Source organism: Schistocerca serialis, chromosome 2 (genome assembly GCF_023864345.2).
Source record: "Schistocerca serialis cubense isolate TAMUIC-IGC-003099 chromosome 2, iqSchSeri2.2, whole genome shotgun sequence".
Lineage (NCBI taxonomy): Eukaryota > Metazoa > Arthropoda > Insecta > Orthoptera > Acrididae > Schistocerca > Schistocerca serialis.
In genome coordinates, this window is record NC_064639.1 from 666,568,186 (window position 1) to 666,585,615 (window position 17,430).

General features: G+C 43.2%; 1 protein-coding gene across 1 annotated transcript in view; it reads right to left on the reverse strand.

Moving 5' to 3' along the window:
* LOC126457755 (cardioacceleratory peptide receptor-like) overlaps positions 1-17,430 on the reverse strand; it is a 338,155-nt gene that overhangs the window by 98,829 nt on the left and 221,896 nt on the right. Inside the window, exon 3 of the mRNA XM_050094311.1 lies at positions 11,721-11,814. Within this exon, the coding sequence (XP_049950268.1) occupies positions 11,721-11,814 (94 nt within the window). The remainder of the gene's footprint in view (positions 1-11,720; positions 11,815-17,430) is intronic.

Here is a 17,430-nt window from a genome sequence, read left to right on the forward strand (position 1 = left end):
CACGAACGTATCTTACCAAGTTAGGGGCTTCCAGAGTGTTATAATTGTAAAATTACAACTACAGGGTGTTTCAAAAATGACCGGTATATTTGAAACGGCAATAAAAACTAAACGAGCAGCGATAGAAATACACCGTTTGTTGCAATATGCTTGGGGCAACAGTACATTTTCAGGCAGACAAAGTTTCGAAATTACAGTAGTTACAATTTTCAACAACAGATGGCGCTGCGGTCTAGGAAACTCTATAGTACGATATTTTCCACATATCCACCATGCGTAGCAATAATATGGCGTAGTCTCTGAATGAAATTACCCGAAACGTTTGACAACGTGTCTGGCGGAATGGCTTCACATGCAGATGAGATGTACTGCTTCAGCTGTTCTATTGTTTCTGGATTCTGGCGGTACACCTGATCTTTCAAGTGTCCCCACAGAAAGAAGTCACAGGGGTTCATGTCTGGCGAATAGGGAGGCCAATCCACGCCACCTCCTGTATGTTTAGGATAGCCCAAAGCAATCACACGATCATCGAAATATTCATTCAGGAAATTAAAGACGTCGGCCGTGCGATGTGGCCGGGCACCATCTTGCATAAACCACGAGGTGTTCGCAGTGTCGTCTAAGGCAGTTTGTACCGCCACAAATTCACGAAGAATGTCCAGATAGCGTGATGCAGTAATCGCTTCGGATCTGAAAAATGGGCCAATGATTCCTTTGGAAGAAATGGCGGCCCAGGCCAGTACTTTTTGAGGATGCAGGGACGATGGGACTGCAACATGGGGCTTTTCAGTTCCCCATATGCGCCAGTTCTGTTTATTGACGAAGCCGTCCAGGTAAAAATAAGCTTCGTCAGTAAACCAAATGCTGCCCACATGCATATCGCCGTCATCAATCCTGTGCACTATATCGTTAGCGAATGTCTCTCGTGCAGCAATGGTAGCGGCGCTGAGGGGTTGCCGCGTTTGAATTTTGTATGGATAGAGGTGTAAACTCTGGCGCATGAGACGATACGTGGACGTTGGCGTCATTTGGACCGCAGCTGCAACACGGCGAACGGAAACCCGAGGCCGCTGTTGGATCACCTGCTGCACTAGCTGCGCGTTGCCCTTTGTGGTTGCCGTACGCGGTCGCCCTACCTTTCCAGCACGTTCATCCGTCACGTTCCCAGTCCGTTGAAATTTTTCAAACAGATCCTTTATTGTATCGCTTTTCGGTCCTTTGGTTACATTAAACCTCCGTTGAAAACTTCGTCTTGTTGCAACAACACTGTGTTCTAGGCGGTGGAATTCCAACACCAGAAAAATCCTCTGTTCTAAGGAATAAACCATGTTGTCTATAGCACACTTGCACGTTGTGAACAGCACACGCTTACAGCAGAAAGACGACGTACAGAATGGCGCACCCACAGACTGCGTTGTCTTCTATATCGTTCACATCACTTGCAGCGCCATCTGTTGTTGAAAATTGTAACTACTGTAATTTCGAAAGTTTGTCCGCCTGAAAATGTACTGTTGTCCCAAGCATATTGCAACAAACGGTGTATTTCTATCGCTGCTCGTTTAGTTTTTATTGCCGTTTCAAATATACCGGTCATTTTTGAAACACCCTGTAGGTTTCCCGTTGTCATCTGTTAATATATATATATATATATATATATATATATATATATATATATATATATATATGTGTGTGTGTGTGTGTGTGTGTGTGTGTGTGTGTGTGTGTGTGTGGTATTTTCTGACTGTAAAATCTTTCTAAATTCTCATATTCTTCTATTTAATTCTTTTATCAGTTCTTAATTCATAAATTACATTCTCATGTTTATCCTTGAACAAGATTTTGTGCATTCCTTGGATTACACCGATGACAGAGACATTCGAAACACAGAAATCCGGAACACCACGAGCATTACGCGAAGGCAAGTTTGCTACAGCGACCTTTCTTTGTATAAATCACTCTCGGGAAATAAATGTTAACATTGTTGAAGATTACACGCGTTCGTAACAATTTCTCGGCAAACCACCCATAACGGATCACTTTTACGAAAACTGGCGCTTGCAGCTCATTACGGATCAAGATACACAACAGAAACTTAACCGAAAACAATTTCAAACAGTTTCTTCATTCATTTATGTTTTTATTCACCAGGCATAATATTAATAGATAAAATAAAACAGCGCTATTTCGATATGCATTGGGAGAGATTCGTGTACACACATGGGTAGATAAACAGAAACAAAAACAAAAGTAAAAATAAAAATAATGAGGCTGCGATGCTAGCCACTGTGCCACCAATTCGTTTAAACCATTTGCTCGCTCAAAGGCACATAAATTACGTCGACAATTTTTCACCGCTGTCTTCTCAGAAACGGTCGAGTATTTACGGATAAGGTCAGACACGTATTCGCTTATTTTGGCTCCTCTTCCACTGAGCGAATTTTTGATGTTACAGCACATGCTGTGCTCTCCTCGTATGTCGACTGTGCCTGTCAGCATAGACTAACCATTTTGCGTACACATGTCGACAATTCACCTGATGTGCAGCTCATAGGAAAATAAGCATTATTGGCATGCTCTTGCCACATATACTTGGAGGCACTAACCACTCTAAAACATTACGTCTTGTAATGTCTATAAATATTAGTCTGCAAAAATACTGATGTAATATTGTTCAGTACGCCGTCCTCTTTCACACTTACATCTGTAACACTCTGTATAAAAAGTGAAGTGAGAAGAAATAGTAAGTGTCCGAAATCAGGGATCTTGTATCCTTAGAGTTTGATTTTAAAGTCCAGTTTCGGTAACTCTTATAGCGTCAGGTGTGTAACAAGAGAGCAATACTCTCTTAATTTGCTACTCGACTAGTGTAATAAAAATCTGAAAAGACTCTACAGCTAACATCTTAAGAACGACACTAAATAAATTATTAAACACTTTTTTTCACCACTCTCATGAGATACATAATTGTTTTTCAAATTCTCAATACTCTGAATACCTTATCATCCGGCAGTGGTTCGGGTTCTCTAACTAGCCCGAATATCGATATGGAGAACAGGTCAGATACATTCGCACCACATACTCTAGCTACAGCTGGCTCCCGCGCTAGGCGTGTCCATAGCAGACATGTCACGTAGAGCCCGCACTGAGGCGAGACTGCCTGCAAATACTACAGCCCCACACTCGCCACTCGATCTCGCTAGTTCACTGAAGCATTAAGTACGTATCTTTCAGCAGGGAAGTTTTGATGACTTTTCTATGCTCTAGTCTTGTTTTTTGTTAGCCGTTCACTTAGTGACCTCTACCATTATCGACCTCAGGAATCTCTATCGCGAATGGTCATAAACTGTCTACCTATACGAAGTAGAACAGAAAAAATGCCATAGCGAATCGTTACGTCTTTGTACAAGGGAGGTACAAGTGAATCTACATTTTCAGTTCAGCTTAATCACGGCAGGCAATTCTGTACGGATTTTTCATCAAAATTACTATGATTTTGTAATTCAGAGGTTGACAACAGGGTAAATCGGTATGAGAACGTTTATTCATGAATTGGATTCACGGTGACTGGTACTACGGCGCTGTTATCTTCATTTATGTCCTTTATTAACACGTTGACGGGCTCAGTGGTCTGTGAAAGTTTTTGGTACGCAAACGAATAAACAGCGCCTTGGATTTGAGACAGTGAGCAGGGAACGCTACTGGCCAATACACTGAAGCGCCAAAGAACCTGGTATACGCATACGTATTCAAAATCAGAGATAAGTAAACAGTCAGAATACGGCACTGCGGTCGGCAACGCCTATGTAATACAACAAGTGTCCGGCGCAGTTGTTATATCGGTTACTGCTGCTACAGTGGCAGGTTAGAAAGATATAACTGGGTTTAAACGTCGTGTTATAATCGGCGCACGAGCTATGGGACACAGCATCTCCGAGCTAGCGATGAAGTGGCTATTTTCCCGTACGACCATTTGACGAGTGTACCGTGAATATCAGAAATCCGGTAAAACATCAAATCTCCGACATGGCTGCGGCCGGCAAAAGATCCTGCAAGAAGGGGCCCAACGACGACTGAAGAGAATCGTTCAACGTGACAGAAGGGCGAACCTTCCATAAATTTCTGCAGATTTCAATGCTGGGTCATCAACAAGTGCCAGCGTGCGAACTATTGAAGGGAACAACATTGATATGGGCTTTGGGATCCGAAGGCCTACTCGTGTACCTTGATGACTGCACGACACAAAGCTTTACGTCTCGCCTGGGCCCGTCAACACGGACTCTGGACTGTTGATGACTGGAAACGTTGCCTGGGCGGTCGAGTGCCGTTTCAAATTGTATCGAGCGGATAGACGTGTATGGCTATGGAGACAACATCATGAACCTATAAACACTGCATGGCAGCAGGGGACTGTTCAAGATGGTGCAGACTATGTAATGGTGTAGGGGAGAGCGTGCAGTTGGAGTGATATAGGACCCCTGATACGTCTAGATAAGACTTTAACAGGTGACACGTCCGTAAGCATCTTGTCTGATCACTTGCATCCAATCATGTCCATTGTCTATTGGGCAATTCCAGCGCGACAAAGCGACACCCTACACGTGCAGAATTGCTACACAGTGGCTCCAGGAACACCCTACTGTGTTTAAACACTTCCGCTGGCCAGCAAACTCCCCAGACATGAACATTACTGAGCATATCTGGGATGCCTTCTTACGTGTTGTCCAGAAGAGGTCTCCATCCCCTCGTACCCTTACGGATTTTGGACGGCCCTGCAGTATTCATGGTGTCAATTCCCACCAGCATTACTTAACACACTAGTCCAGCCTATGTCACGTAGTGTTGCGGCACTTCTGCGTGCTCGCGGGTGCCCTAAGCGATATTAATCAGGTGTACCAGTTTCTTTGGCTCTTCAGTGTATATCGTGCTTGGCGGTGGAAGTTGGAAACATAACACTGCAACATTTATCGATAGAGAATGATCACACTATTGTTTACGGATTAGATTAAGCTTAAAAAGGATATAAACAACTGCAGAAACGCAATGGAACATGACAGAGAAATGTACTGTAAAGGCACGCTATGAAGGTACATAGAACGTGATTACAGAAACAGCACTGAGAGAATTTAACTAGTCAGTAATCTTATTTAAAACGTGTAACTATATTCCCGTTGATTCTCTTAAGTCAATGTGCTTAGCTGTTAGTGAACATCAAGAAACCATATTTTAAAAAGATCTTCGTTAATAGTATAAAACGCCGGCCGACGGGGACAGGTCAGTAGCTGGAAAAACTGAAGCACCATGTCATATATTGGTTAATTTTGAGAAACATTCCAGAAAGGTTACAGTCCCGCCAATACACATCAGCATTTTAAAATACCAGTGGTATATGAAAATTTTCATTGAATATTGAAGAGAAATGAGTCATGCAGGACTTATGGTGTCAGTTCCATGCAGCAGTACTTCACACATTAGTCGAGTTCATGCCACGTCGTGTTGCGGCACTTCTGCCTGTTCGCGGGGGTCCTAACGCTATTACGCAGGTGTACCAGTTTAAAATGGTTCAAAGAGCTCTGAGCACTACGGAACTTAACATCGGAGGTCATCAGTCTCCTAGAAATTAGAACTACTTAAACTTAACTAACCCAAGGACATCACACACATCCATGCCCCAGGCAGGAGTCGAACCTGCGACCGTAGCGGTCGCGGGATTCCACACTGAAGCTCCTAGAACCGCTCGGCCACACCGGGCGACGTAGCAGTTTCTTTGGCTCTTCAGTGTGCAAGTGAACCTACATTTTAAGTGCAGTTGAATCTCGGGCTGGCAATTTTGCAGGTCGTTTTAATCAACATTAATATTATTTTGTAATTCAGAGGCTGACAACAGGTTAAATCGGTATGAGAACGTTCGTTCATGAATTGGAATCACGTTGACTGGTAGTACGGTGCTGTTATTTTTATTTCTGTGCTACATTAACACGTTGCGTTTATGTGAAAGTTTTTGGTGCACAAGCGAATAAGCAGCACGTTGGATTTGAGACGGTGAGCAGGGAACGCTACTGCAAAATAGGACCGGCCGCGAGTAAAGACCGACCGACCAGGCGGATGGTGAAATCTTACAACGGAGGCTGAAGCCGCTGTCTCGAGGGGTTGGAAAATATTGTCCACCTGTACTTGCGGACCTTCTTTGAAGACAAACATTTACCGCTTGTAGAAAGCGTGGGCAACAGGAAACAGTCTCTTTCTTTATTTCTTAAGTCTCAGTGGCAATGCTGATGAAATAGGCGGGAGGGAAAACGCGCGACTGGCGTAATAGTGTGTGACATGGAGAATGCATCACTGAAGTCAATGTTTTTTGGTTGCGGGGAACATGTTCATGTTGTGATAGTCGCCTGAAAGAGAAGTGCCATTTTGACGGAATTATGTAGTTGTAGGGAACCTTCGCGTAGCAATGCTACTTAGTTTTGCAATTGTCTACTATCACTGTTTGGCAGGAAAGGATTAGGAGCAGCCGGCCGCAGTAGCCTAGCGGTTCTAGGCGCTTCAGTCCGAAAACGCGCTGCTGCTACGGTCGTAGGTTCAAATCCTGCCTCGGGCCTGGATGTTTGTGATGTCCTTAGGTTAGTTAGGTTTAAGTAGTTCTAAGTTTTAGAGGACTGATGACCTCAGATGTTAAGTCCCATAGTGCTTGGAGCCATTTGTTTTTATTAGGAGTACATAAGTGAGCGCCACAAGAAACACTTCGGGCTTGGTCGTGGTAGAGTCCGTATCAAGCTGTGATTCGTTCACTGAGGCGTCGGCATCGTCTGGTGCTTCGGTCGTGGAGATGTCAGGATTGAATCCGTGGATGGTAGCGATAGAGGACGAATCGACTTTTCGTTGCCTTGCGGTTGTGTTTGAAACATCTTAGAGTTGCGACAGGATGCACGTCATCGTCGTCCCAGCACTTCTGTAGCGTACAGCGTGGTGCTCACTTCCAGCTTTATGGCCAGCATAATTCGCAGCACCAGAAGCGTATTTCAGTGTGACATCACACTTTCGGAAAGCAGGACGATCGCCTGTCTCAGTTTGACACCTATACTGAATATGTGAACGTCTCGGGACGGTCACCAACTTTGTCACTGCTTTGATCAGAAATTTACATTATTATGTAGACTGAAATTATTTTTCCACTTTATTAGAGTGCAAATCCTCAAGTGGGCAAGCAGTAAATTCATAGATGGACAGGTATCGCTGCTATCCAGTTAAACTTACAACTGAGTTTGGAAACACAATTGTCATTGTTTTCATTGTAGAATTTACATGTGATTTAATAGATGTTTTTATGAATAAATTTGAGTATTTTGTTACCTTCGCAATATTAAGTTAGATCCAATCAAGCTGTGTTTCAGTCACAGTAAACCAGACACAAATAAGTATTTCTCCACCAAGACAGCGTCAGTCACGTTCTGATTTATGTAAATTCCCCACCTTAACGTCTGTGCCGAGGGCCGCAATTTCATTATCCATTTAACTTTGCGCACAACTGAAATTTAAAGGGTGGTTATCAAATAAGTGGCCTGCCCACAGTTTTGAGCGCTCGAGAATACAACCAACATCAGGATTTGCGCAGTTTAGTAGAGCGTATTTTGTTTCCAATTCTGAACAGGACAAAGCTGCTTCCGTACACTCTTCATTCTGTCAACGTGCCTCGAAGAGTCATCTCAAGACTACACCGAGAGTGCAGTGTTACTTTACTTCAACAAGGCCTTCTAGTACTAAAAGTTGCCCGCCCATCCAATAGACGTGCTAAACACGGACTGAATCGAACATCCAGCCTTCATCCTGACACAGAGGACATTGAAGAAGTACTGTCTTGCAGTGGTCGCCCACGGTCCGCATAACCGCCACAGAAGCGCATGATGCGTTTTAAGAGACAAATGCGAGGGATAAGTCGATCCGGACAGTACTCAAGCGTCTTCAGATGACCAATTCGATGTCTATACCCACAGTGCAACACTCCCAGCACAATAGTGTGCAAGAAAAGTGAAATCCTGAATCAGAATTATCTGGTCCTCTTCACTGACGAGTGCAAGATTTGTCAGACGACTGTCGTGCGGTAGCATTCTAGCTTCCCGCGCCCGGGTTCGATTCCCGGCGGGGTCAGGAATTTTCTCTGCCTCGTGATGACTGGGTGTTGTGTGATGTCCTTAGGTTAGTTAGGTTTAAGTAGTTCTAAGTTCTAGGGTCCTGGTGACCATAGATATTAAGTCCCATAGTGCTCAGAGCCATTTGAACCATTTTTTGTCAGACGGCTGATAGTTGTCCAACCGAGAAACGTGACCTACTATGCAACGTTGAATCCGAAATACTTGTGATTCCAGGCGACTCAATACTGAAAATTTCTGTGCTCTGGCAGAGATTCGATCCCGCGGCTTGTGTTTCCAGGCACTCACTTTAATGCTACACCACCAGGCCCAGCTCTGATGAGTGATGATAGCTACGGTACATAAGTGTGTGCCTCAGAAGCTCATCTAGTATGTGCGGGCAGCCGCGTTGTGAGACGGTATCACGTACTGATGTAAGAAACCTCTAAGTGCTATCGAAGGTCATTTGAGAGTGTACTATAGAATCACGATTTTACAATCTAAACTGTAATACCTCGTCACGGGAACTCTCACCATACGTGCAGGACAGATAGAGCGTCACAACGTCTTGATAAACGCGTGGGTAGCGCACTGAGGAGGATCAAAGCAAGTGGAAATGCACCGTATGGAATGTCAATATAACCACAGTTTCATTATACAGATGCTCGAACATGTTTGGGATCCAACACGCTACCTTTATTTCTCCTACTGATTTTTTTTTTTTTTTTTGTTCAGAGTAAAGATATTATTTATTATTACGTTCCGATCTGAGTTCGCGCTTATTCACAGACGTGCAGAAGGTGTAAAACAATTTTTCAGCAATTTATCTTGCGAAACTCTACGCATGAAATTCCAGGAACCGGGGAACCTGTTTTCTACGTTGATCCTGTGAATCCTCAGCACAGTCCTGCATTTTGGTCCCGTAAACTAATGACATCTCGCGCAGAGGAATTTAAGCAACCATTCCTCCAACGGGAGCTTGGTTAGATAAACGAAAAAAACCTTCCTGCTGCACACCGTTAACGATATCAGTAACACAGACCATTATGATTGGTATCAACAAAGCAGCTGCCACGAAATCCTTGGAATATACCTGGGAGAATGCGCGAAAAGATGTCGACACGAAATTAAGCTGACACGCTGATGAAGACTAGAGCCAACGTCAAATTGTACTGCGACAGGCAGCTGAACTTGCTGCAAAATGAGCAAACAATAAGAAACTTAGTATTAAACAAACTGCGTTCCAATACAGAGATATTTCCAGCTCCTTTTGCCATAACAGGTGGCATCCGATGCGCGGTGCGCTGGTTTATTATGAGGGGAAATATTTTTAAAATGGTTTGCTGCACCTAAAACTGAGAACCGCTCGTCTAAACCTCACAGATCTAAGCCAAAATTACAAATCTCTTCTTATTAACAGCGTGCACAAAACGTAATGGAGGGGGGAACCACAGACAACGCGGATGAGTAGGAAGAACAAACCTGTATCGTTAGGATGTAGTATTACGTGTCGCGCTGGACACAGTTGCTTAAATATCTGAGCGTAGCATTTCAAAGCGATATGAAATGGAAGGGGCATGTGAGAACTATGGTAGGGAAGGCGAATGGTTGACTTCAGTTTATTGGGAAAGTTTAGGAAAGAGTGTTTCAACTGTAAAGGAGTCCGCATGTACGACGCAGGTGCGACCTATTCTTGAGTACTGCTCGAGTGCTTGGGATCCGTACCAGGTCGGACCGAAGAAAGAAACTGATGCAATTCAGAGGCGGGCTGCTAGATTTGTTAACGGTAAGTTCGAGCGGCCCGTAAGTGGTACGGAGATGCTTCGAGAACTCAAATAGGAATCCCTGGAGGGAAGTCGACGTTCTTTTCGAGAAACACTACTGAGAAAATTTAGAGAATCGGCATTTGAAGCTGACTGCCCAACGATTCTACTGCCGCTAACATATATTCCTTGTAAGGACCAAGAAGATAAGAGAAATTAGGGCTCATATGGAGGCATATAGTCAGTCGTTTCTCTCGCTCTATTTGGGAGTGAATCAGGAAAGGAAATGACTAATAGTGGTACAGGGGACCCTCTGCCACATAACCCCGCTACCAAAAGTCTTAACACACATGAAATAATATTTTTTCGAGCCCAGTTGCATACGCAAGAACCATAATTCGCAATAGAGCTAACATTTTATACTGAAAAAAAAGGTCCATGTAGGAAGCCTTCCCTCACATAAACTCGAATATTATCTGGAGGAATTTGTACAGCAACGTTATTTTATCAGATGTTAAAGCCATGCCGCCATGATCGTCGAAGTAAAAATAGTAACCGACACATTTATAATTGACCAGTCGTTTTCAACGATTATTACTCACACATGCAATTATTACAAATATTACAAACAGTGAGATTCCAAAACTATAGAGCATTCTTTGCAACTGGTTAAACGCCATAACTGAACAAATGTTCAAATGTTCAAATGTGTGTGAATTCCTAAGGGACCAAACTGCTGAGGTCATCGGTCCCTAGACTTACACATTATTTAAACCAACTAAAACTAACTTATGCTAAGTACAACACACAGCCCCATGCCCAAGGGAGGCTCGAACCTCCGGCGGGAGAGGCCGCTCAGTCCGTGACATGGTGCCCTAAACCACGCGGCCACTCCGCGAGGCGAGGATGTTTTAATCTCAAGTTTGAAGTCGAATAGCAAATACCAAAAGAAATATTTTTTTTCGTGTGACAGAATCTGAAATTAACAGTTTCGTGTTTTTTCCTTAACTCGCGCTGTAGAACCGCGCTTCTAGCCGAATTTCATGATTCTGGGTCACCGGGAAGTACGCTATAGTTTGTGATTAGTTTGTTTTCGAGTATCAAAATATGCCACATAAATGACCGTGTCTTTTGATTGCAATGACTTAGAAGCTTAAAATTTTTTCACCACCAAGAGATCAAAGACCTTAACGTGTGATATAAATTTGAACTCGATATGTCTACTCGTTCCCGATGAAAATGTTTCTCAACAGTTGGACCGCGACACAGACAGAACAACGAAGCGATTCTGCAAGGTTTACATTTTTACAGATTTAGGCGCGGAATCCTAAAAAGAGGTTGCAGGAATGATTTGTTAAGAATGAAATGTTCCATAGTCTCGAGATTTCATTCACATGTCAGGAGAAACCCTATATTCATCGCAAGGCAAAATTTGTATTATACTACCTAAATCAATTTTTTGTTATAATTCACTTCACGGACAAATTTCGTAAAAAATGGTTGTTGCAGTATAGATACTGATGAGTATTTTGAGGTACTGTGAAATTCAGGATTTCCATCTGTAAATTTAAGCTAGCGTAAACACTTTGTTAAGAGATTATATAGTATTTACACATGCATAGTAATTTCTGGTATCGGGAGAATGGAAAACGATTCGACATGTTCTTCATTCTAATACGATGTGGTGATTGTTTTCCAATAACAGGAATGTAGTAAATGTTTCATTGAAAATAAATCTGCTACTTTGTAATGCTTCTTCGCGGCAGTACTGCCTTCATATGTAACAAATGAGTTTCCACCTTTGACGTCACATCGCAGAAGCGCCAGTACTCACAGCTGCCGGAGAAGTTCATGGGGTGCGTGATGGCGTCGTAGCGGTCTATGCTGAGCGCCACCAGCACGTACGTCGACGAGTACGTCACGACCGCCTGCAACACACACAGACACACACCACTAGTTCACTACCGACCAATCTGTGAGATATACACACACACACACATACACACACACACACACACACACACACGTGGCTGCGTTTATGTCGTGCTGCATTACATTCACATCGTACCCTGAGCACCGACCACAGCAGGCGGCGGGTTTCGTCAGAAATTTGTAGCGGTGGCTCTGCTACGTGGCACTAAGTAATTCTGACGCACCCTACCGTATTGATAATGGTACTGTGAATTCCCGAAACCGGTCTGCGAATTTATTTACAGAAAAACTGTTTCTGTTCGGTGATTCTTCCTCTCCCACAGAATTGACTAACAGATGCAGACCCAATGAAAATACTCAATATGTGAAAATGCATCAAAATCTCTAATACACCTGCTAATGAACGTAAACTGAACTTAGTGAATCAATATTTTTGCATTTATTCTGCATTTTGAGAGTTGAGAACAATATGTATTCTACAGTAATGTGAAAAACGCTAAAATTATGTTAAGTTTTTTTTTCGCAATCTAGTCTCACTGGCGAAAAACATATTTCTCCCAACGAGAGACTGGTTTGTAGATACCGTCACTGTAGAATGTTTGACTTTGTCGACAGTGCCACCAGCTCACATTTGCTTGTACCGCTTCATTACTATCGAAGTTAAGAACTGGGGGGCGTTCTTGCTGTTTTGGAAATAGATGAAAATCGGATGGGACTAAGTTTTTAACACCACTGCTTTCTTTATGATGAGCACGAACAACCCAGCGTCGCACATTACTGGTATCTATACAATCGTCACCGTACACAGCCTTCATTTCTCTATGGATTTCAATTGGAGGTACATTTACTGCCTTTAAAAACTCGATTACAGCGCGCTTTTTCACGCACTGACATAGTTACACACCGTTATGTTCCACGCTACAATTCGGAGCCCTTTAGCGGCAGAGGGTTTCAACATGCGTCAGCGATGCGGGAGAGTCTACAATGTAATATACATGACATTAATATCTCAGACGATATTGAGAACAGAATAAAAATTCGGAAGAATAAGTTTTCAGCACCCCCTCGTACAAACGTCGATCAAAATGCAATTCACAACCCATTAAATTTCGTTAATAATGTTTAGGAAAATGGACGTTTCGTAGGTAGAGCCAGTGGTTTATTCAGAAATAATTACATCCTAGTGGCTCAGACAACATCACATCACATGAAAGTACAGCATTCATTGATGAATACGACGCAGATGACACAAATAAGTATGGTAAAAGTGTGTGAGTTAACGAAAATGGAACGACTGAGATGCAGAAACATTCGTGTTCGGTGGATTACATGCATTTTCATAGGGCACATAATGCTAGTTAAGAAGAAGCGAAGTGATAATTTTCTGCAAAATTCCTATGGCGATTTTTAACATTTTTTATGCTGTGAAGCAGCATTATACAGGGTGAGTCATCTAACATTACCGCTGGATATATTTCCTAAACCACATCAACTACTGACGAATCGATTCCACAGACCGAACGTGAGGAGAGGGGCTAGTGTAATTGGTTAATACAAACCATAAAAAAATGCACGGAAATTGTTTTTTAACACAAACCTACGTTTTTTTAAATGGAACCCCGTTAGTTTTGTTAGCACATCTGAACATATAAACAAATACGTAATCAGTGCCGTTTGTTGCATTGTAAAATGTTAATTACATCCGGAGATATTGTAACCTAAAGTTGACGCTTGAGTACCACTCCTCCGCCGTTCGATCGTGTGTATCGGAGAGCACCGAATTACGTAGGGATCCAAAGGGAACGGTGATGGGCCTTAGGTACAGAAGAGACTGGAACAACACATTACGTCCACATGCCAACACCTTTTTTATCGGTCTTTTTCACTGACGCACATGAACATTACCATGAGGGGTGAGGTACACGTACACACGTGGCTTCCGTTTTCAATTACGGAGTGGAATAGAGTGTGTCCTGACATGTCAGGCCAATAGATGTTCAATGTGGTGGCGGCCATCATTTGCTACACACAATTGCAATCTCTGGCGTAATGAATGTCGTACACGCCGCAGTACATCTGGTGTAATTTCGCCGCAGGCTGCCACAATACGTTGTTTCATATCCTCTGGGGTTGTAGGCACATCACGGTACACATTCTCCTTTAACGTACCCCACAGAAAGAAGTCAAGAGGTGTAAGATCAGGAGAACGGGCTCGCCAATTTATGCGTCCTCCACGTCCTATGAAACGCCCGTCGAACATCCTGTCAAAGGTCAGCCTAGTGTTAATTGCGGAATGTGCAGGTGCACCTTCATGCTGATACCACATACGTCGACGCGTTTCCAGTGGGACATTTTCAAACAACGTTTGCAGGTCATTCTGTAGAAACGCGATGTATGTTGCAGCTGTTTGGGTCCCTGCAATGAAGTGAGGACCAATGAGGTGGTCGCCAATGATTCCGCACCATACATTTACAGTCCACGGTCGCTGTCGCTCTACCTGTCTGACCCAGCGAGGATTGTCCACGGACCAATAATGCGTGTTCCGTAGATTCACTGCCCCGTGGTTTGTGAAACCCGCTTCATCGGTAAACAGGTAGAACTGCAACGCATTCTCTGTTAATGCCCATTGACAGAATTGCACTAGATGATTAAAGTCATCACCATGTAATTGCTGATGTAGCGACACATGAAACGGGTGAAAGCGGTGACGATGCAGTATGCGCATGACAATACTTTGACTCAGTCCACCGGCTCTCGCAATGTCCCATGTACTCATATGTGGGTTCATGGCAACAGCAGCTAACACACCAACTGCACCCGCTTCTCCTGTGACGGGCCTGTTACGGACCCGTTTGCGTGCTACGACCGTACCTGTTGCATACAGTTGGCGGTAGATGTTTTGCAATGTGCGGCACGTTGGATGCTCTCTGTCCAGGTACCGTTCTGCATACACCCTGCAGGCTTCAGCTGCATTTCGTCGACACTCGCCATAGATGAGTATCATCTCCGCCTTTTCAGAGTTCAAATACATCATGGTCACAGTTCCTACAACACTACACTATCACAGACGTCTGGTAACACGGTGTACTACAGTTGGCCTGCGTGCGGAGACGATTGCAGAATAACAATAGCAGCAAGCGCTACATGCGGACACTTCGACAGCTAGACCAAACCACAACATGGCATACTCGTAAACACGGTCGTCATCGTAAACATGTACCTGCAGATGCTGCTCGCCGACCGTGGCCCGTGTTTTGTTACAACACGTAACTGAACGTCGGAGGGCCCAAGCGTCAACTTTATGTTACAATATCTCCGTATGTAATTAACATTTACAATGCAACGAACGGCACTGATTACATATTTGTTTATATGTTCAGATGTGCTAACAAAACTAACGTGGTTCCATTTAAAAAAACGTAGGTTTGTGTTAAAAACATACTTCCGTGCATTTTTGTATGGTTTGTATTAAACAATTACATTAGCCCCTCTCGTCACGTTCGGTCTGTGGAATCGGTTCGTCAGTATTTGATGTGGTTTACGAAATATATCCAGCGGTAACCTTAGGTGACTCACCCTGTATTTGACAAACAAACAGGGCAGAATTTCAAGCGAAAGACGTAAAGTTAACCGCGATAACCTAAGATCATGTTCCGCACACATTAAGCGGATGAAAGTACATTTGGCGGTTGAAGGCGCATGCATGTAGGGAACTGTCCGAGGCAACAAAGATCTAATAGTGTTTGTGAAAAAGATCTAGGGAAAAAATTGAAAACTTTTACGAAATTACTTTCTTTTCAGGCTTACAAGAGGGTTCCTGTGCCATGTATCATATAAAGTGGTATTTTCTAGTCCTTACCATTACCAAACTTCAGGGGTGTACCGATTTTATGCTTTATCCAACATTAGTAGCTTACCCCTTTGCCACTCACGTATAGCGAATCACAGTTAATAGTGCCTAAAAGCTACGAAGATATGTATGGTTAACACTTGACGCTGTCTTGCTTAAAAGTCATCCAAAAAGACTACTATTAATAGTACGCTGACGAATTATAATATGGGGAGCTTTAACTCATATTGTGTACATTTCAGGATAAGATCTGGGAAGTTACTGCGTATATGAGTACCCCCCACACGTTTGATATTGGTGTCCCAGTGATTGCAGCAAACGTTGAAACTGTCCACTAATAGCGTTATATTCGTGAAGTCGATACATGAAGCCACACCATTATTGAAGAGGCGGTGAAGAGGCGAGGGGAAGAGGGGAGAAGAGAGGTGGCGGAAGAGAGGGAGGTGGAGAAGAGGAAGGTCTTTGGTCACGAGTTTGCAAGATTATATAGATTTCAATTATAGTTATTCTTTATTAGAGTGTAAATTTTCAAGTGGGTAAGAATAAATTCACAGATACGGGGGAAGAGGGGGACACTGCTATCCACTTAATCTTCCATCATAATATCAAAAATGTTCAAATTTGTGTGAAATCTTATGGGACTTAACTGCTAAGGTCATCAGTCCCTAAGCTTACACACTACTTAACCTAAATTAACCTAAGTACAAACACACACACCCATGCCCGAGGGAGGATTCGAACCTCCGCCGGGACCAGCCGCACAGTCCCATCAGAATATCGATAAACGAAATAGTAACAGTTTTCTTAGTTGAATTTTATGTTGTTTTAATGGAATTGGAGTATTTAATAATCAGTGTTTTTGTTCAGTACCCTCACATACGTTAAGTTATATGCAATTGACCAGTTTACAGGTAGCTACTTTCAATCACATTAAATCATATTCAAACAATTCTTGTTCGAATCAGATTGCGTCAATAGGATTCAGTTTTAAGCAGATTCTCCACTGTAGGATCTAGGCCTAGGCCCGTAATTTCGCGTTGCCCACGTAACTTCGTACGCAATTACAATTTAAAGGGTAGATCTCAAAGACGTGACCCGCTCCCATTTAGTTTTGAGGGACAGGAAGTTTAACCACGACGGATTTCGCAAATTCTTAACACAGACATTGCACAGTTACATAAGTATTACATGCGTTGACGGGCTATAACGAAAATCATATTGAATACCCCCTTCTCTGGTGGGAATCACACAGCGTGTGTGTGTGTGTGTGTGTGTGTGTGTGTGTGTGTGTGTGTATGTGAGCGCTCGTGCGCGCCCAAGAAGAATCTTCGGAATGCTTTTTTATCTTAAGGTAAGCGAGATGGAAGTTACTTTCGACACGTCGGAATCTCGGTTGAGCTTTAGTTTCCGAAAGATAGATTGGTAACTTTTTTAAGTCCGATTCGGCTAGAGATTTTCGACAAATGATGCGGTGTTATTATTCCAGGCAAAATGTTGAGGTTGCTGAGCTAACAGCTAGCTGGAGGAAGTATTCCACTGGAGAGATATGTTAGGATGAAACTGAAGTACTTAATTCTGTGTGCCTAATTTTCTGTGGTTCTCAAGTCGTTGTCAGATACTAGTTTCCGAGGGTCAGAAGGTATTGGTAGTGTCTTCTGCTTTCCGGTCGCAAGTTGTCCGAATCTTGGGTCAATCTGGCAAGGGGAAAGGGCTCCGATGCGTTCCGGTGTATTTGTATTTGACATCATCCGCTACATGTGAG